The 20,829-nt window shown below is 34.8% G+C and overlaps 4 protein-coding genes across 5 annotated transcripts in view; 2 read left to right on the top strand and 2 right to left on the bottom strand.

The window, feature by feature from the left end:
• The first annotated feature begins 401 nt into the window (after window positions 1-401).
• LOC110711105 (protein PIN-LIKES 3-like) lies at window positions 402-3,761 on the top strand. 2 transcript variants are annotated; one of them, XM_021889470.1, is made up of 11 exons: window positions 402-524; window positions 648-820; window positions 1,003-1,082; window positions 1,177-1,301; window positions 1,481-1,602; window positions 1,788-1,976; window positions 2,110-2,202; window positions 2,495-2,595; window positions 2,709-2,761; window positions 2,830-3,015; window positions 3,425-3,761. In XM_021889470.1, the coding sequence occupies exons 2-11, from the start codon at window positions 686-688 to the stop codon at window positions 3,550-3,552; spliced, it is 1,212 nt and encodes a 403-aa protein (XP_021745162.1). In that variant the 5' UTR covers window positions 402-524; window positions 648-685; the 3' UTR covers window positions 3,553-3,761. The 2 variants fall into 2 exon arrangements, with proteins under 2 accessions (XP_021745162.1, XP_021745163.1); XM_021889471.1 differs by lacking the exon at window positions 402-524 and having other exon boundaries at window positions 723-820; window positions 1,041-1,082.
• Window positions 3,762-4,206: 445 nt separating this feature from the next.
• LOC110711106 lies at window positions 4,207-8,005 on the bottom strand. Its single transcript, XM_021889472.1, has 5 exons — window positions 7,845-8,005; window positions 7,090-7,209; window positions 5,804-5,854; window positions 5,189-5,240; window positions 4,207-4,750 (listed from the first exon to the last, which is right to left on the bottom strand). Exons 2-5 carry the CDS (start codon window positions 7,204-7,206, stop codon window positions 4,524-4,526), a joined length of 447 nt encoding a protein of 148 aa, XP_021745164.1. The 5' UTR covers window positions 7,207-7,209; window positions 7,845-8,005; the 3' UTR covers window positions 4,207-4,523.
• Window positions 8,006-13,171: 5,166 nt separating this feature from the next.
• LOC110711111 (coiled-coil domain-containing protein 115-like) lies at window positions 13,172-17,334 on the top strand. Its single transcript, XM_021889479.1, has 6 exons — window positions 13,172-13,589; window positions 14,291-14,408; window positions 14,704-14,838; window positions 15,091-15,225; window positions 15,347-15,454; window positions 16,842-17,334. The coding sequence occupies exons 1-5, from the start codon at window positions 13,419-13,421 to the stop codon at window positions 15,439-15,441; spliced, it is 654 nt and encodes a 217-aa protein (XP_021745171.1). The 5' UTR covers window positions 13,172-13,418; the 3' UTR covers window positions 15,442-15,454; window positions 16,842-17,334.
• A 792-nt stretch (window positions 17,335-18,126) lies between these two features.
• LOC110711113 (cytochrome b-c1 complex subunit 6-like) overlaps window positions 18,127-20,829 on the bottom strand; it is a 4,919-nt gene continuing 2,216 nt past the window's right edge. The window contains exons 3-5 of the mRNA XM_021889480.1: window positions 19,013-19,100; window positions 18,495-18,584; window positions 18,127-18,405 (exon numbers count right to left, since the gene is read on the bottom strand). Coding sequence (XP_021745172.1) covers window positions 18,373-18,405; window positions 18,495-18,584; window positions 19,013-19,100 — 211 coding nt within the window. The 3' untranslated portion in view covers window positions 18,127-18,372. The remainder of the gene's footprint in view (window positions 18,406-18,494; window positions 18,585-19,012; window positions 19,101-20,829) is intronic.

The following is a 20,829-nucleotide window of genomic DNA, read 5'->3' as shown; positions in this document are numbered from 1 at the left end:
TAAAATAAAATTTCCCCCCTTTATTAATATTCACTATTTCTTCTTTATTCATGTTATCATGAACATTACTAGTCTTTGTTCTCATTCTCCATATTTTTTTTTCCTCTCATATCATTTTGTACAAATGTACCTTCGCGAATAATCTATACTCATTGAAGTAAATCGTTTTGAGACATATGCATATAAACCTTTATAAACTACTTCCTCCATCCTTAAAAGATAACCTCAAACCCCTTTTTTAAAAAAAAAGCAAAATTTGTAAATGCCATAGATTCGTTATTTCAGGAGATGTGAAGGGTTAGATATTTGGGTTAGTTATGTCATATCATCAACTCATGTGAGGTTAAAATGTTAGATAGATATATTACGTATATAGATAGGGTTTGTTGAATTGAATTGTAATGGTTGATTAGGTCTATATACAATTATGATGCTGGACAATTTGCGAACAATTGCACGTCCACGTGATGCAAAATATTACCATAACTCATTTCAATTATTTCATCATAACTCCAATATATTCCGTATGTTACGTGTAATAGACGTTGATTATAAAAAGTTATCAATACATTTGAATGATTTACACACATCCAATCTTTTATGGGGTATAATATAATCTGATTTACATGACTTTGATTTTGTTACAGGAATAAATTTGGTCGGATAAGATAACTAAGTTGCCAAGATGAAGGTCCTAGATCTACTTTTAGTAGCTTCCATGCCCATTATCAAGCTTCTTATCATCACCGCGATTGGTTCATTACTCGCCATAGATCGTGTTGATCTCTTGCGTGACACTTCGCGGAAGTACTTGAACAAGGTAATATTAATATGTATGGTTTTTGTTACATATTAAAGCACTTGCATATATGAATTTCTTATTGTTGGATCATCGAGTTATATATGGTCTAGTAACCGGAGAGGATCTATCCCATTCTTATGTAACCGCACTGATTTTCTATGTGTGTTTAATCTTCTTCATTTTCTTGTTGGATAATTTAGCTTGTGTATTTTGTATACAATCCGGCTTTCGTGGGTAGCAACTTGGCACAAAGTGTGACTTATGAGAGCCTACGCACACTGTAAGTTTCATCTACTATACTGTATGTTCATCCTCTGATATATGTTTCATAGATTTTTTGTTTAATTTTTTGTGAATCTTATCTTCGTTTTTAGGTGGTTTATGCCAGTAAATGTCTTGATCACAAATCTTCTAGGTTCGGCACTTGGATGGGTACTTGTGAAAATTACAAGAGCTCCAAGGCATCTAAAAGGCCTCATTATAGGTTCATCTTCTGCAGGTATAAATATCAAAAGAACAAGCTAGATCGAGTCACATATATTTATCAATTTAAGATACTTGAATGAAGTTGTCAATGTTTTTTTTTTTTCAAGGTTAAGGTTTCATCCTTCAGTATAGGTTCCGTAAATAAGGCTAGCTTCTGCCTTAGAATTTACTATTTGAGTTTATCCGAATTAGGGAACTTGGGGAACTTGCCCATTATCATCATCCCTGCACTATGTAAAGAGAAGGGTGGACCCTTTGGTGCACCTGATGTTTGTTACTCTTATGGCATGGCTTATGCTTCACTTTCCATGGCGGTATGATTGCTAACTTGAACACTTTTATATATGAATGGTCATTATATTGATAGTGTTGTTTGAAATAGGAATGTGATTACTGATTTTGGATTGAGTAAAAACTTGTACGCATGCTATCATTATGTTGGTCTGTTATATTGCATACTGAACTGTCAACTCTGTTTGTGTGCGATCAAATGCTTCAGTTAGGGGCCATAATTTGCTGGTCATATGCTTTCAACATTGTCCGCCTATCTTCATTGGAGTTCATAGAGAAAGAAGTACCTGCAAGTCTTACTGAAGCTAGTGATGAATTTAATGCATCGACATCAGAGAGCTATGTAGAACCCCTTCTACATACAGCAAGTTATTCTCTCATGGATCTAGGAAATGAGGTAAAATTTTCTTCGTTTGATGAACCGCTACATACTCAATAACCAAGTACTTGTATTAGTTTACAATTGTTTGATCAAATAAGCATTTAAAAGATGCTTTGATGTGATATACTCTTTTTTTATGAGTCAACAGGTTCCTTCCTCATCTAGGATAAAGCATTGGATAATCAAATTCTTAGAGAAGATCAGTCTCAAGGAATTGTTGGCACCTTCAACTCTTGCAGTGGTATTCCCTCGTCGCCCTTTCTCTTAATATTCCATCAATGCTCGTATATAAATTATACTTGCTCCACTTGTTAATTACAGTTACATATATATGCTCCTTGTTTCAGGATGTCCTAAAAGGCTATCTTCTCACACACGAGTACTCGTTTGTCATTCATGTCCATTTAACTCTTATCGATCTCATTATAATTACAATATTCCATGAACTATCACATTTGCTGTCATAGGCTAGCTTGCTAAAACTAAATCTCTACTATATATGGTGATCAAGTAACTTTCTTATAATCATGCAGATACTTGGGTTTATCGTTGGAATGATTCCTGCATTACGCAATTTGCTTATTGGCAATGAAGCTGTCCTCCATATCATTGAGGACTCCATTTATCTGATTGGGTATGTACTGTTGTAGTCTATGAACATCCACTCTTGAACTCTTGTTTGATTTCAGACTTTCAGTACATCAGATAATAGTGTCAATCTTTCTATAAAATTGCTCTTACAAACAGAGATGCAGCTATCCCGGCCATGACCTTAATACTAGGAGCAAGTCTTGTTGGAGGTATATATATTTAGAAACTCATCTAGTAGATATAAGAATCAAGTTCTGATAAGTCGGGTGCATTTCAGGCATAAAAGGATCAAGAATCCAGCATAATATAGTCATGGGAATCATAGCAGTTCGATATATATTTCTTCCATTGTTGGGCATCTTTATTGTACGCGGAGCAGTGCATTTTGGCATAATCCAATACAATCCTCTGTTTATGTTTGTTCTTCTTCTTCAATATGCAGTGCCACCTGCAATGAACATTAGTAAGTAACATCACCTTCATTGTGTATGAATTTCGCTAATTATACCCTTGGGATTATGGTCTTACGAATAAACATCTACTTGTATTATTCTTCCCCAAAATGTTGCTCTACTTTTATAAGGAATGCATTATTATATATATTGAGCTTTCACTATTGATTACACTTTATATACGGAGTATATTATTACAAGACGTACAAGCTACAAACTCTAAGAAAAGAAAACCATGTAAGTACATTTTAAGATGAATCTAACAGTACAATATACGTATATATAAACTTGTTATCAACAATCTTGAATAAATATACTACGTATATTGTTAATTTGTTAACATTGGGTATTATTTTCGTTGTTTCAAGTCTAAAGTTTACGTTCTATGTTACGAGCTGCTCATTATGGATTTTGCTGCAGGTACAATGACAGAGATGTTTGGAACGGTCGAGAGTGAAAGTTCAGTAATAATGTTATGGACTTATGCTTTGTCCCCAATTGCGCTCACTCTTTGGTGCACTCTCTTCTTGTGGCTTGTATCTTCATAGTTCGAAAGCAAATTAAAGCTAGATTAATGTCTACATAGAATCTCAGCTTTGGTTGTAGACTTGTAGTGTTGTTCTAAAGAAATTTGAAGGAAATTAAATCCAAATGTACCGGTGTGTTAGTTGTTTAAATTGTAAAAATGTTGCATGTATTGTCTAATGAATCACGATTAATATAGAGAATTGCAACACATGGTTATTCAGGGAGGGTTTTTGCACTTTTCTGCTACTGCCCTGTTTATTTTGTAAAATTGTTGCATGTATTTTCTAACGAATCACTATTAATATTGTAGTAGAAAAATACAACACACATTCAGGGAGTGTTTTTCACATTTTTCTGCTACTCCCTTGGGCTATTGGTTTGTGTTTTGTGAGGTGAAAACTGGGAAGGTAAGGAGATGGTTTAATCATCCCCTCTTTTAAGTACTTTATGGGAAGTGAGCAAAAGGTGAAAAGAGACAACAATTCAACATAATTTTTATTCTTCAACCTAAGTCCCAAACTCCCATCATTCCAAATTTCCAACACACAAAATGCCCCTTATTTCCTTTTAAACTTCCTCTACTATCTAAAACAAACCCCTTCAATTTGGTCTACCTCTCCATCCAATGGAGGATCCAAGACTTTAACTAAGTATGCATAAAAATAAACAATACATGAACAAAATTCAAAACCACAATTGGATACCTGAAATTGGGGAAAAAGAGAGACCAGGTCATTATCATTCATCATTTTTGGCAGCTGTTACAATTTCAGGAATGCATGCTCAGCAGTCGTTAAACTAGGCGACCCAAAAAATACAGAGGGTATTCTTAGCTATCATACCTGTACATGTTAATATTTTGTTACTTAATGCATCCGTATCAAAGCATTATGGAGTCCCTGACCAAACAAGAACTCTAAATTACCAGTTACTACATAGAACAAGTCATTATTCCCAACCAAGACAAGGGATCCGAAGAAGAACCTTCCCCTTAATTCTTCTTAGTTGGATCATTTTCTTGTGCGGGAGGATCAGGTGGTTTCTCCATCATATCCTTCCCATCAACTTCAGTTAGCACTCTAAATTTTAGAATCTTGTGGAGGGATGTTACAGGCTTTATATGCTTGGATGAACCCAAATTTGGGTCAACTGTACGATCATTCTTGAAACGATTAGCTTCGGAAGGTCCTATTTCTTCATGAAGTAAAGATGTCTTTTCTGTCAAAAATCGTAGAAAACTACAGATAAGTCATTTACCAAAAATAAAATCAATATGATGAAACATAAAATCAGGCTCTTCATACTCGTTCAGTCAAATTTACATTTAATTATAATACAGACAATCAAACCAATCCACTAGTTCAAACAAAGTTATGTTCTTCCTAGCATATTTCAGAGAAATCAAACTATATACTTGTATTTCTTTGTTTAGATATACTCATATACACAAGTAGGAGAACAAATTATACAACACAATTGATCTCTGCTTTCTTCAGTAGCATAAATGACATCAGTTCAAGTTGTGGTGTTTCTCCCATTTCAAAGAGGAAAAAAAATAATAGTGTTCTTCAACTCAATGTTGTTACATGACTTTGTAATGTTATATTTGATGCTTATCCTTTAAGACTACACATAACAGAGGAAAATATAACTCACCATTCTCTGAAAAGATTAAGCATGTTCCAATTGTTTCTTCGTATTCTCCTATCTGCAAATGAAAATTAGTGTTACAAACGCAATAATTTTTTCAAAGCAGTAAGGGTTAAATCCAAGAAAGTAATGCACTTAGCAAAGAAGCATTACTGAAAAGTCCACCGTTTATTATCAACCATTAAAAAAAAAATTAAAAAAAAAAATTAAAGCCTAGTTATATCTTACTATGTCCCTAAACCTTTCTCCTAGCTTGAAATTGAATATCAAATTTTTTGTCTCTAGTCCTAAATCTTTTGTTCAGCCATAGTTTAACATGTTGATCTTTTTAACAAGAAAAGAAATCAAAGGGATAGCTTGTATGCCAGGAATCTGCCGCTACTATAATCTGAACCCTAGAAACAGTGGGATATATGAGAACCTTGAACACAAAATAACACAGAAATAGTATCTAAAATAGTCCTTAACTCGACCATGCCCTTACCCATTAGATGGGCTGATGAGGTGATTAAACGCAATCAGGGTAAGATACCTTTGACCAAATTCAGGATGTACTATTACATGAGAAATAAAATGTACCTTGAGCATTAGCAAGAAAACATAAGGACCATGAGAACTCACCAGCTTCAAGTCATTCCCAATGGCCAGTACTGGATTCTGTGTATCCAAACCCTGCGTCAAAATTCCATATATCATAAAGGGAAAAATAATTCGTAAATAAAACATTAAACAAAATCAAAACTTTAAAATAATGTTGTCAACCTCAATTAAAACAATGGTTTTTCCACGCTTAAATGAAATGGGAAAAAAACATAGAGAAGTGATGGCTCACCTTAAGGACACCAAAAACAACTAGCCAGTATTTATTTTGCTGTAGGCAGGATCTAAGATGAAAAAGATCTCTCATCTTATATTTCAACCTCTCTTACTTTGACAAACTATTAACATTTATTAACAAAAAGTACAAATAAAACCAATAAGAACTACAGAAGAACAGCTTAGCAACAATGTGGCACAAAGAGGAGGATATGTGGGCATGAAATAAGACCCTTAATGATGATCCAATTTAACTCTTTAGGAGGTCAACATGTATGAAACCTAGCCTTTCATTAAAAAATAAACATGTGGACTGTGAAGACATTTTCCAAGTCATATGTAGGATCAAGAATGCCCCAAAAGTAGTAGATGCATCTATAGCTAGGTTTGAAAGATAACCCATACACTTTCCATATCATGTGATCTTAAGGGTTTACAGTGAATAAGCATGGTGAAAATCCACGTAGCATAATAGCACATAATGGAGCTTACACGTGAGATGATTCCGTGATTACAAGTGACCACATAAGGTAATGATACACTTGTACACTCTTGTATGCTAAGTAATTCAAGTGAGTGAGACACATTAGTGTAAGCATTGTTCTCAATTAGGAAAAGAAAAAAAGGCGAAAGAATTAGAGAAATAAAAGAAGAAGATAATCTAATCAACTTCTATGGCAAAAGAGAAAACTTTGCACTACGCAGAGCAGACAGCAGATAAGCTAAAATTTGAGGGAAAAACAGCCATATATCTCATCAACTATAATTGATGAAATATATATTTTCCTGGAGATTTTCAAAATGAGAAACTCCAAAAAGCTAGCATAAAAATGATCCAGACACATTTAATCCCATTGGTTAATTGGTTTATAGTCTTACAAGGATACATAGAGTAGAAACTATTTTGTCTTCATACAATTGTACAATGTCATTATCAGATATCCTAATCTACTAACAAAGTAACAATTCATTCATTGATAAATTAAACAATCTTCCTTATTGAAATATGGCTTCTTCATAATAACAGCGTCATTCAGAAAGGATTCTTTCAAGGCATGATATAATTGTCCAATAAAGCTTACATAACATACAGATAAAATGTATGGTTCATTTGGAGGAATGTCAACTTGGCCACAAACCGCATCAAGATCGAGCAATACATACTCGTCTTCCTGATTGCAATCAATATTTGCATTATCTATCTCCATAACCTGCAAGGCAACCAACCACAAAGTCGATAAGTGGTAAGGTAACTGAAGTAGTAGGCTCCAAGGACTAAGAATGAAACTTGATAACTTATTTTATACTCAAAAAAATTTCTCCATTATGAACATGGTCTTAGATAAGTCATCTGACCGACATTTCGAAACGATTTCTCAGACAATCTAGATAGTTAAATAACAAGCATATCTCTTCTTATGTAGATTAAAAAACTAAAGGATCAAATTTGGCATCATCTCACTAGCTTTTTATAGTCCCTCTGATGGAAAATAGTCCTAAATTACAAACAATTCACACAAGTGTTCACTGAGGCATTTCAGCAAACAGGTTCTGGACATTCCACAAAACTCTGATTGCATCCTTCTAAAGAAACAAGGAAACACTATCAAATTGGTCAGTTCATCAACCCAAGTTATCTTCAAAATAATCCCCCTACAATTCGAACTTGAATAAAATAGTTCAATTTGTCCCAAAAATTGCTGAATTATGCCCCTTAATTCTTGATCATATCATGATAAATTCTTGGAATTGGAATTGAAGTATATAGAAAGGAAATAAAAAGAAAAAATAGGGAAAATTAAACGGAGAAATCATAATAATTTCTTCATCAAAACTCGGAACTAACCTGAATGTTTAGGGCAATCGCAATATGTGCTTCTGGAATATGAATGGTAGTAGAATTGGGAATTGTTTGCTCCCGCAAATTTGCAGAGAAAGGGAGAGGAGAGTATCACAGAGCACTTTGGGAGTTTAGAATAAACTTTTACTCGTAGCTCCAACCACATATTGCCTAGATAGTTAGACCTAACCAACTCCAAGACACACGAGCTTAGTTCAATCCAACTAGAGGTGAGCATGGGTTGAGTCAACATGAGGGCCGATCCGATACGACATGAGCTAATCACTAGTTCAACATGGCACAATAGGCACATCAGTGGGCTATGAGAAGTGCATGGATTGATATTAGTTTAAAATATTGACACAAGCATAATAGGTCAGCTCGTGTGTTGACCTAATTACATTGAACTATCCGCTAAAAGTATAAAAATTACTTCGTACTAAGGAGGCTAGCAAGACACGGGGTGGGTCAAGCCGTCAAGCTATGCATACGATTGCGAAATAAAATAACATAAAAAAGTTACAAGAAAAAACAAATGTTATAAAATTAGGTGAATCCGTGAACTTGATCAATTATTCTTTTGGTATATTTTTTAGAAAACCTTAACTTAACCCTAAAAGCAAGTTGGTTTAGCAGAAGTTCCCCGACCTTTGGCATTTGCACCAGTTAGGGGTGTACACCGGTCCAAAACCGGACCGGACCTGGACCGGACCTGTTTGGACCGGGGACCTGAATTGGGTAATTATGAGGACCGGGGACCGGACCTGAATTAACAGGTCCGGTTCCGGGCCAGACCTGAAAAATCAGGTCCGGTCCGGGTTTGGACCTGAATGGACATGTTTTGTGTCTTTTTCGTTTTTTTTTAATACAAAACCTGTTGGACCTGCATATGGACCTGTTTTGTGATTTTTAGACCTGTTGCATAATTTAATAATTACATACAAACCAAAATTATCAATTACAAAACTACATAAAGTCTATAAAGTCCCCATTCTCAAACACCAAAAATACAAATGAGTCCACCGACAATACAAATAAGTCCACGAAAACTCATAAAATTACATAAATTCTCTTAAGTCTCAACTCTCAAGTACTAGAAATACATAAATTCTCCAACGAGCTGTTTTCCCTTTGATCGCGTGATTCATACTAATGAGTCCACGAAAACAACTTCATCGTCTACATCGTTAGATTCACCACGTTGCACCTCTAAATAAAATACAATATAGAATATATTAATGATTGATAACAATGAAATAATAAATTTGGTGTAACAAAATTTCAAATACATAAAATTATTACTACCTTTCATTTCCTCTAACTCTTTCAAATTTTCTTCCACATCAACAATTGGCACTTCCTTAGCTCTAAGCCAATCTTGTGTGCAAAGTAACGCTTGAACCATCTTCAATACAAAAATATTACACAAATATTATAAACAAAGTCATATTAAGATATAAACAAACTTGATTTTATAAAATAAAAAGATAACGATGCATTACCTTAGGAGTTAAAGAACTCCGAAATGGATCTAGAGTACGACCTCCCGTACTAAAAGCAGATTCCGATGCAACGGTCGACAATGGGATGGCTAGTATGTCACGTGCCATGCGATTAAGAATCACATAACGCTGACCATTCTTACCCCACCATGTCAATGAATCTTGTTCTTCCTCCTCCGGCCCTAATTGATCATTTAAGTACCTATCCAACTCACTTATCGCATACCCACTTGTCCCCTTCAATCGTTTTGCTCTTTCTTTTAGTTTCCTCACATAATCGGAACCCACTCCTTTACTATTATCAATATCCATTGACATATTATCTCCACAATCTGGAATATTAGAAGTAGCATACATTTTTCTATATTCCTCAAATAAAGAGTAAGCGAACTCCTTCACATCATTAGCAAGTTTTGTACCCTTTTCCGGTCCATGCATATCTGTTAGTGTCAATTCAACAATGACCATCTTAGAGTGAGGGTCGAGAAGAAGAGCAACATAAATGAACTTATTCATCTTATTCACATCCCCCCAATACTTATCAAACTTTTTTTTCATTGCAATGGCCATAGCTTGAAAATTCAAGTCCTCACTTTGTTCCCAATTATTCAACATATCATACATAGAAGCAATTTCTCCTAAACCTTTATTAGCTGTCACATAATGGGAACCAGAAATTCGTTTAGTTAACAGATAAAACCCCTCTAGAAACAAAACCAACCTCTCCACTTTTTCCCAATCTTCGGGTTCGGGAGGCCTTTCATTGTCATTCAAATCCTCTCCATCAGGAAGAGATAACCCACTAAAAACACGTCGAAACTTCAAAGCCGTTTCCAACATTATGTATGTGGAGTTCCAACGAGTGGGACATCAAAGGATAAAGAAGATTTTGAATCTATATTTGCTTTTTGCACAAGATCTTTGAATCTAAGTATTCTTGCAGGGGAATTCTTAACATATTTCACAGCATTTCTAACTCTATCAATGCACACACCATGTTCTCTAATACCATCCCACACAATTAAATTAATGATATGAGCAATGCATCTAACATGAAGATTTTTTCCATCATTTATACATCCTGTTCTTCTAACCATTCTACTCAAGTGTGCACAAGCAACATCATTTGAAGAAGCATTATCAACAGTGACAGTAAAAAGTTTATCATCAATACCCCAGTACTCTAAACATGCCTCAACTGCTTTTCCAATAGCCTCTCCTTTATGACTAGAAATTGGACAAAAATTTATGATCTTTTTATTCAATTTCCAGTCATTATCAATGAAATGAGTTGTAAGACACATATAATTAATTCTTTGTATTGAAGTCCAAGTATCAGTGGTCACAGAAATTCTTTGACATGTCTTAAAAATTTCTCTCAATTTCTCTTTTTCACTATAATACAACTTTAAACAATCACGAGCAATGGTAACACGAGATGGAATGTGAAATTGTGGACATGCAACTTGCACAAAGTGCCTAAAACCGGGTTTTTTCACATGCTTAAATGGTAACTCATCAACAATAATCATGTGAATCAATGCCTCTCTAACATCATTCAAGTTAATAATCCTACTCCCACACTTTAATTCACTACTCTCATGTTCTTGATCAAAATACAATTTAGTTTGCTTTTCTTTGCCCTTTTCTTTTTCTATATTAATAGGATTACCGAGACATGATTCTGCATGGTTTTTAACATTTTTTGAACCATTAAGATTACCATCAGCAGCAAAAGTTTTAGGACAGAACTTACATTCAGCTCGTAGTTTTCCATTCTCGACGTACTCTAAGTAATATTTCCAATACTCAGCTTTCCTCTTACTTTTTCTGTTCCATATATATTCCCGCCCCGCTTTTAGCTTTTTATCAGGAGGAAAAGTAGATTGCAGTTCTTCCATATCCTTTTCAGAAAGTGGCTGTGACGTTTGTTCAGAAAAAGAAGCAGACCGTTTGGATTGAGAGCTCTCCATCTACAATATAATTATATACAATATAAGTAATTTTAAAGTAACAATTATATACACATACCATTTTATACAAAAATTTAAGAGCAACTTACATTGCAAGAATAAGAATCCGTGGTTCCTTGACTTCCTTCACTCCCTGCAAGAATAAAAACAAAAATAAGAACCCCTGAACTACACACAGGTTAGCCAACTTATTTAATCTTAATAATCTGAGTCCATACTTTTAGCAGCCTAGCAGGAATAAACACAAATTTTAAAGTATAAGTTAGCTTAAAAAGTGTCCATATATACACATTAGAAATATCAATACCAGGTAAATAGCGTATATGATACGGAGTATGAGTTAGTTTAATAAGTGCAAGTCCATTCATTATTCATTAGAAAACCAAACAATGATTAATATAATGAATCACTAGTTCACTACTCATCCAAAAAATTTCTCAACGATCAAAATTTATTACGAAGTAGTAAGTTACTAAGTTGTGCCGCATTATGTTGGATCAATTTGCAGGTTGGTATTATGGTATATATTCAACTATTCATAATACAATGTGAAATTGAATTGCCACATATAACATTCAAACACAGAGACTAATAATGCATACAAATATACAATAGAGTACATACTTAGCAGTTTTCTGTATTATACAGAAATATTGATTGAGATAATGATGGATTTTTTTTTGTATTTCTCATCATCAAGACAAATTCAAGTGGAGACATATATTACCTTGAATAACTTATACTTTAGGAAATAAACACAAATTTTCGCACTAAATTAATCTTAATAATCATAATAAACACAAAATTTCGAACTAAATTTCGCACTTGAACCCTAAACCCTAAACTTCTTAATTCTTATGAACCCTAAACTCAAAAAAACCAAAAAAAAAAAAACAGAAATTCGAAAGAGATGAACTAAAAATAAGAAATTCAACATGCAAACATCAAACAATCATTAAAAGCAATTGAAAATTTGAAACAAGAATAAACATATAAATTCTCACACTTAAATTTATTATTTCGAATTAAAAATACCAAAATTATAAGCAAATACTTACCAGATATTATCGGTGTGCATCGCCTGAGAGAATGAGGGAGGTGTCGGCAGTGGGCGGTGGCCGGAGCGAGTTGGGACAGCCGCGTTGAGAAGTTGAGATTGAGGGAGGCTGAGAGAATCAGTTTGGGCTTAGGGAGTTAGGGTTAGAACTTAAAAATATGAAAGAGAAGTTTTAACGTCAGTTTCAATTTTTCAGAGTTTGGTTTTCTTTTTTTTTTTTTTTTTTTTTTTTTTTTTAATTACGATTTTCCCGGGTTTCAGGTCCGGACCTAAAAACCCGGGTTTGGACCGGGAACCTGGATTTTTAAGAACCGGGACCGGACCTGAAACAACAGGTCCGGGTCAGGTCCGGTCCGGTTCAGGTCCGGGCCAATTTTTGTACACCCCTAGCACCAGTAAAGAATTACTCCGTATCAAATTAGCAAAGGATCGAACATCCAAAAACAATTACTGACTTCAACAAGCAGTTACCCAATTGATTAAGGCGAAATGTCTGAAACACCCACATAGGACAACATAATTTGACTATCTTACCCCTTGATTTGTTTTTATTACTCGTATTTTTTGGTTGGTAAGAAAGAGGGCCCTATCATGTCGGAAGTTCTCACATATCCACCCGGCCCAAATTATCGGCTAAGTACTTTTGTTATTTTATCTTTATTTTGGTAGGTAAGATAAAGTGTCCTATTAAATCGGAACCCTTCACAGGTCAACCTGATTCGAGTTAGCGGGACGCAATTTGAGAGAGTAGGAAAAGGTAACAGAATTGCATCCCTAGATTATTACTCGTGAGGATTAAACCTCCAATCAAGATGCTCTCATTTTCACTTGATCAAGCTTAACTCGGTTTAGGTACTTTTGATATACTCCACCTCTCTATCAAGTTTACAAACTTCAGACTTTAGAGTACTTTCGTAGTCTGTATTGTTTCTCTTTACATACGCCGTAATTTTTTGAAAAAAAAGATCGTGAGTTCCTCAATATTGCAATCAGCAGAACCCAATATTAGTGAATCAAACCCTAAATTCAACCGAAAAAATCAATAATTATGTCTGAAATTGAATCCTCAATCACCGAACAGCATAATGCTGCTGCTGCTGCTGCTGATCACGATGATCTAAATCAGAAGAACGACAATGATGAAGATGTGCTCAAATTCATGGATTCCCTTGATTCTTACCTTCTTTTACTCGATGAACTCTCCTCCACTCTTCGTCAGGTTCTATTTTCTTACTTTGATTTCCCAAGCCCTAATTTACTTTTTCATCAACTTGTTATCTGCAATCTTCTGCCATTTTACGTTCCAATTTTTTGTTATAAATTGATTGTAAATCGAGGATAATTTTCTAGGAACGAAATTCGATTGATTTTCGTTCTATTGCAATTGGTTGATTTTCTACTGTAATTGAAACTTCAATTATTTGTGTTTATCAATTTGTTGATTTTCTACAGTATATTGTATGCAAGTTGGGAGGTTTTATTTTAAATTATTATTATTACTGAAGATGCAAGTTTGTTTGTATTTTAGATAGTTACTAAAGCTGTGGCAAGTTCTTGTTGATTAATTGACATGTACTTCGTATATTACATTAGTTTGGTAAAGTCGTGGCCTTTTCGGGTGGTGGCTTACTGGCTTGCAAGGAACTTGAATGATGTGTAAATAACTAAGTCGTCGATTATTTAATTGTAATTATAATGTCACGCTATGGTGTCTAGATTATCGGCAATTCTTCACAGTGATGATTACTCCTAGAAAAAGTCCTTTAATATAGGGGTGAGGTTGGAGCAATCAATGGAGGAAGTATTCTCTTACGTTTTTGCTTACTTAAGCCCTTTAAAAAAAAGCCCTGTTTTCTCTTGGTTCTATTATTGTGTCGTTTCTGTTTTTTAATACTCGTGCTTTCAACACGTTGGTTTCAGGGATGGTTTGATTTTGCTAGTGCTCGTTATTCCATGGGAACTTCACGCGTCAATAGTGTTTTATTGAATCTTAAAGAACACTCAGCTGCCACTCATTTGGAAGTAGAAAAGGGTGATGGTGAGAGTTTGAAATTTTACTATAATGAATTGGCGATATTTTTGATAAGTTTAGTATCTTAAGTTGTCAGAGATGATATTGAAATTGGATAGGAATATTGGGACAGAAAAGGGTGATGGTGATCTGAAAAGAACTGTTTTAATTAAATGTAGAAATGAGGGTTCTAGTACTAGAAAAAATGCTAGTTGCTTGTAGATTGAAGTTTAGTGTATTTCTTCGATACAAACTTTCTTCACAGTTTCATTTAACAAGTCTAGATATTTGTTTTTAATCTTCCAGTATTGAATTATTGCAGAACCACATTTTACCCTCTGCAAGTGGGTATCTGAGGATGCTGCAGATTCTGAGAAAATGAATGAAGGAAATAGTGGGTTACAGCAGAAATCTGAAAGTAAGCGCCAGCGACACAAAGACGTATCTCAAACAACAGGTAATAAACTTAGGTCACTTTATATGAACTGGTGATGATGCTTGAGCGATATGTTTTGTGTAATGTGAACACCATCTGTTAAAGTGTTTAATAAGGATTTGGCTGGATCCTCGTTTTCAAATATTAGATTCAACGGCTATAAAATCATTTGTATCCTACAGATGTTTGTGTGCTGTTTCTTGTATCCTTTCTGGTTGGGTCTAGCTGTCCAGAGAGATTTACTGATAGTCTCCTTGTTGTTTGTCTGGATAGCCAAGGAAGATAGCTCGCCAAGTGGATCATCAAATCCTTTTGCACAGGTACAGAAGGAAAGATCAAAGTCACTTGCTGTTTTCAGCGCATTAGGTTCTCCTAAATTGGGAGCCGCTCAACTTTCATTTGAAACAGGTTTGAATGTTCTCTTCGATTCTTTTTACTCATCACGTGTTCCCTGAACTTTTAACATCTATTATAGCAACTTTTTGTTTTCTCATTGTAATAATATACATATTATCTTTCTGACATACAGCCTTGGAAAAACTGGTTGAGATAGCAAACATGCGGGCATCAATGCTACATGCTTTTGAACAAGTACGGCAACGCATAGATAGCATTGAGGACTAGTGCAAGTCATTCGGTATCAATTCTAAATTTCATATGGTTGATCCTTTACAGTGTTGATCACCTTGTCTGTTTTTTTCACACTAATTAAGCTCCATAGACACTGTCTTTTTTCTTTGCAGTGTTCTGCTCCGCATTTTTTTTTTTTTTTTGTTTCTTTCTGCTTTGACCTTGTGCATTTTATAGTGTTTTATAAGTTTTATGACCTTGTGCATCTTACTCCACTAGTATAATCTTTTTTTTGTTTCCATAAATTGTTCTGCTCCCTTAAATTTCTTATTTCTTTACTTTGAGCATCTTATCTTTTTGACTAAGATTAGCTGAAGGATCAAACTCTTGAGGTGGAGCTAGCAGCACCTGTATTGATGAAATTGCTAAAAGCTTCCAAGAAGAAATTTTCTCAAAGCCTCATCTTTTACAATTAGCCTAACTGTAGCCGGAAGTAGTATTGGTTAACACATTGCTCAAGAATCAAAACCCAACTGTAGACCTGCTCTAGTCAAAGTATCTTTTATTTATTGCCTTTCTCACCCAGTGTCTCCTGCTCATGACCAACTAAATGTTTTAACTTCTTTTTCAAAGCCTGACTATTTTCAGAACCGTTCTTAGGCCCTCAACTCATGATAGTAACTTGCAGCCTCTACCCAATGAATTCCTAATTGGAAAACTCAGATTAATTTAGTAAATAGGGTTTGCAGCCATGCTCATGAGCTCCTCTTAGTCCTCCCAGCATGAGGTGTAACAGGCTAACAGCTCTACTGATTAGGCTTCCAACAGGACTTAAACCTGTGGTACATGTGATTTGAACCCCAGTATGACTGGGAACTCTACTGCAATGTCTCCATTTCTGGCTTATCCCTTAGCTCTATTTTACTGGTTTTAAATTTACTCTTTGAATTCTTCAGTTGCTTACAACTTGGATATAGAGCTAAGGGATTATGAACTTTGTTAGATACCTCTTCATTATTTCCAAGTTGAAGCAACTGAAGAATTCTTTTGGATTGTCAACTTGGATAGACCTAGGAAGGTGTTGTTTGGGAGGGAATAGTGGCCAAACCTCAAGAGAGATTCTATCAACTGATTCACCTACAAGATAACGGTTGCATTGGAAAAGTTCTCATCCTCTTTTCTTCTTCCTGCTGTTTGCCAATCTTTAGAATTTACTTCTCTGCCTGGATGATTGGTAGTTAAGTAGTGAGTCCAGAAAAAAACACTGACAGTGCCCCTTTGAATAACTTAGCGATATCCTTTGTTAAAATTTGCATTAAGTAGCATCATAAGCATTGTGGTGTCCTCTGTTTCCCAGGATTCCTAATTAAAATGTAGTTGGCTCATGGTTAGACCTTAGACTATTCACTTTAAATTTTGGACCTTTGGCTAACAAAACCTATTTTCTTTGCTAGGTTTTTTCAATCTTGTTGGAGGAATTGCCTCAAGATTTGTGACAGCTCCTCTATCTTGTTTCTGGGTACCTAAGAATTTGAAAGATGTATGACAGCTGAATGTGTTGTGTGACCATCAAGGTGACTTCCCTTTGATTCAAGCATCATATGCAGCTCGGAAGTTTGATGTCTGAGGTGCAATTACAGATTTGCAGGAGCCCTCTTATCGTGCCTGAATGGGATTGAGTTCTCAATTTTTGGTCACTAAAAGGATCAGAATTGTTGAGAATGTGATTTTCCATAACAATAGTGGCAATACTTAGCTTGGGTTGCAACTTAAGACATAATAACTACTGCCTTTGTCATTAAATCAAATAATGGCTACTTTTGAAGTTGGATAACTTAGAGGAATTCAAAACAGTCACAATTCTCCTTAACAATTCAATCTTATTACACCAATGTATTGAACTTCTTCATTTGTGAATCATACGAAAAATAAATTTTATTTATTAAATTTAGATACGGTAAATGCTCTAATATTACAGGTATATACACTATGTACTTCGTATATAGGAGTAATAAGTAATAATAACCCAAAGTGAGGTTCAGAAAAAATAAAAAATAAAATAAAAAATAAGAAAAGGTTGGAAGACATTATGGTAGGGGGGGGGGGGAGGTATACTTTTTTTCATGTCCGACATATGTTACTTGTCCCCTATTACGAGAGATCATCATGAAAAGATGCCTCTCAAAGCTGAGATTTTTAAGCAATAGGCTATTCTCTTGCATACTTTGAAGTGATAAAAAATAGTGAGCAATGATTGCACGCACAATTGTTTGACAAGCCATATGCACAATGTGAACCATTATGTAGCCTAAACTCATGATGATGGCCGCATAATCAAGCGATGAGCATGAATTTTCCCCCACCCTTTCCTATTTTCCTTTGAAATAAGTCGAAGGTAAGAAACAAGAATAGCTTGATAGCAAGGTATAAACGTATAATCTCGTGATTTTTGCGCTCATGTGACCTTAATATACCCTTTGGAGACCCTCCTCTCGGTTCTAGCATTCCCAACAATTTTACAAAGCTCATTTACTTGTTCCAATATGTTCTCTCCCTCATGTTCAATCTCAAACTAACCAGTACCTTTCTCATAATGACAAAACCTAGCTAAATAGAGTAGAAATTCACTTCGTAGAGCATCCAGTAGTGCGTGAGATACACTTTCCTCCTCCCCATCTATTGGATGATGGGATATTTAAGTAAATAAAACGGGCGGTGAATCACAATGGAGGGATTAAGTATCGCAAATGGGAAGGTGAGATTAGAGAATATGTCAAAACAGAGTAACAGACAAACTTTTATTCTAGAAAGAGTTTTCAGTGTGCTGAAAAATTAGTGTTCTTTTCTGCTTTTTAAGAGAACAAAATTATAATTCCAAGGCATTCATTGTGCAACACAAAATCACAATGTGAGAAGAAAGGTTGAGCTTGCATCACAGCAACAAGAAATGAGTGTCTTCAATGCAACACCAGAAGGATGCCACTATTATTTCAGCTTAGCGAATAATCTTGGAGCAACCTGCAATTTCACAGATAAGGTTTCAAATGAAGATGAAAGGCTACCAACTTGAAATGTTTTTAACCAAAGGAAAAAGTCTGAAAACTTACACATTTATCAATACAAGACCAGTAGTCAAAATACTGTCCAGTGCAATGCTTATGTCCACTTTCATCATCCTTGATCCTCTTAACGCATGCCTGCATTATAGCTTCTAACATCAGAAATGCATTTCCAACCAAGCTTAAAATCATTCGTCATAAGAAAAAAAAAAAAAAAAAGGAAAGAAAAAAAGAGAGAGCATATGAAAAATTAAAGAAATTTATACCCCAAACATGCTTAATTGAAAAACGTGTGGAAAGTGAATAATACACATTTAAGGCAGCTACAATAATTTAATAGTAAAGAAGGCTGATCAGAACATTTGTTTCTGTATTTAGAATATATTAGGTCACATCAGCAAACATTTGCAACAAAAAAGAAAGAGCAGCCTATCTCTTTTCCTGTTTTCCATGTCCCATGATAAGGAGAAAGTTTGGACAAAATAATTTTCCAATTGATATTATCTCTATTGAAGTCCTTGCTGACTCTAGCATTCAGAAAGATTTCTATATCAAACATGATTTACCTGGTAATCAAGCAAGGGTTTCACACATTTGGGCTTGCAGATGCTTTCTTCAATCTCCCTCTTAGGATCAACAGGCTCCTCGTCCGACCTACATATAAAAAACAAGGTGGAAAATAACATAAGAAAACATACAAGTACTTTGCTACAAGGATAACTTTTTACAATTTCTCATTTTTCTTTATTATTGGTAAATAGGGGGTGGGGTGCAATTTATTGAGTGAGATTTTGAGAGCTGATCGTCGAGTATTTCATGTCCACTCAAATACTGATACTTCAGGGACTTGCTAAATCCTACAATGCCAGCACAGAGATGAAGGCGAAGTAGATGATGTTGAAAACTTCAGTTGTCATGGAAAGACAGAGATGGGGAAAGACAGCACACATATATAGGAAATAGCAATAAAGAAGTGTGGAAAAAGGTACTAGAACTACTAGCCAAGCACTCAAAAAAAAAAAAAAAAAAAAAAAAAAAAAGTGAAATTATACACTCCAAAATCTATTTAAACAACCCTATGATGCAAACCATCAACAAATGAATGCTACGCACTCAACATTAGCTTACACTGAAAAGCAGAATCAATACGTAATTGTCTATTGTCCTCAACTAATGGAACTTTAAGAGAAGAATTGATAGGCAACCTCTTAAAAATTCCAACCCTTGAAAATCTTACATTTTAAATATATAGCAAAGCTAGGTCTATTATGAAACCAAAATTTCAATCTTGACATTTCACTGTCATTGTAGTTAGTCAAAGTGAATTTTTTACAATAAAGAAAACTATGATAGGGTATGTAAGTCCCTTGCACAAACAGCGGTCTAGAAACAAAAACCATCAGTCCAAAACCAAAGAATCACGCATTACATTCTGCCCAAAACCAAGAACAGACTAGCAAAGCAATATTCTAAGTGAAAGCTGTGAAACACATTTCCCAAGGCGCCCAACTAGACGACAGGCTTACGTGAAATTTGATTACAGATTATTTCCTTCTCATTTTCCACGCACCAAAAAATCTTGGCCATAAAAACAAGGCAGCATCAAATAAACTCAAAAGCCAAAGAGAAAGCTAAAAAAAGAGCTACATGACAATCATTGATCTTACAGCTCCTTCGCAAAACTAAACCCGGTTGGGATAATAAATATTTTTAGGCTACATTATGCTCATGCATATTCCCCTTAGAAAGATAATTAAAGATTAAGACTTTCCTTTGCTTCCAAACAGACTCAACAACCACACATTAACATAAGCGCAAAATCCCTCATTTGTTCTCCTTCAGACTAAGCATTGAATAGAAAATCAATAACGTAAAGGTTGTTTTCCTCTACAAACTCATTAAGAAAGCTAGAAATAGTTTTGAATCAAATTGCTTAAGATTGCCATTCCGTGACAACTTCATTGCACCACAGCTTTTTGAAAAATACCACCCTACAAAGAACTGGAAAAATAAAGTCTCAAGAGTTGATCCTGGACCAACATAAACCCAGAACACACTCCAGATCCACTCTTCATACAAGATCCTTAGCAGCCAACATAGAATTCCAAGTAAACCACCTTCTCATCCCATTTCTTTTACAATAAAAAACATTAAAAGATAGCCCTCTCTTCATGAAAAAGCCTCTAAAGGATTATAACTTATAACTATTCCATCAATGAAAGTTTAGACAGCTTCTCAACAATTTCAATTATAGGTGATTCAAGCTAAAATGCCATTTCATTCCAGCAAAAGGAAACAGAATAATAATCTTCAAAAACAGTGTTGCACTGTTGCATATCCTAAACAATCTTTTGGTCAACCTTTCCCATAAGCAAAATGGTAT

The sequence above is a fragment of the Chenopodium quinoa genome, unplaced genomic scaffold (genome assembly GCF_001683475.1).
Source record: "Chenopodium quinoa cultivar QQ74 unplaced genomic scaffold, ASM168347v1, whole genome shotgun sequence".
Taxonomy (NCBI): Eukaryota; Viridiplantae; Streptophyta; class Magnoliopsida; order Caryophyllales; family Amaranthaceae; genus Chenopodium; species Chenopodium quinoa.
This window is presented reverse-complemented; position numbering and strand designations above follow the sequence as displayed.

What these genes read in the sequence shown, in the direction of transcription:
- LOC110711106 (XM_021889472.1), bottom strand. Translation starts at nt 7,206, where the DNA reads ATGGAGATAGATAATGCAAATATTGATTGCAATCAGGAAGACGAGTAT. An exon ending in ATGAACCATACATTTTATCT is followed by an intron (nt 5,855 to 7,089) that starts GTATGTTATGTA and finishes ATTTTGACGCAG; the next exon opens with GGTTTGGATACACAGAATCC. An exon ending in TTGGGAATGACTTGAAGCTG is followed by an intron (nt 5,241 to 5,803) that starts GTGAGTTCTCAT and finishes TTTCATTTGCAG; the next exon opens with ATAGGAGAATACGAAGAAAC.
- LOC110711105 (XM_021889470.1), top strand. Translation starts at nt 686, where the DNA reads ATGAAGGTCCTAGATCTACTTTTAGTAGCTTCCATGCCCATTATCAAG. An exon ending in CGCGGAAGTACTTGAACAAG is followed by an intron (nt 821 to 1,002) that starts GTAATATTAATA and finishes TGGATAATTTAG; the next exon opens with CTTGTGTATTTTGTATACAA. An exon ending in CACCTTCAACTCTTGCAGTG is followed by an intron (nt 2,203 to 2,494) that starts GTATTCCCTCGT and finishes ATAATCATGCAG; the next exon opens with ATACTTGGGTTTATCGTTGG.
- LOC110711111 (XM_021889479.1), top strand. Translation starts at nt 13,419, where the DNA reads ATGTCTGAAATTGAATCCTCAATCACCGAACAGCATAATGCTGCTGCT. An exon ending in TCTCCTCCACTCTTCGTCAG is followed by an intron (nt 13,590 to 14,290) that starts GTTCTATTTTCT and finishes CGTTGGTTTCAG; the next exon opens with GGATGGTTTGATTTTGCTAG. An exon ending in TCAACTTTCATTTGAAACAG is followed by an intron (nt 15,226 to 15,346) that starts GTTTGAATGTTC and finishes TCTGACATACAG; the next exon opens with CCTTGGAAAAACTGGTTGAG.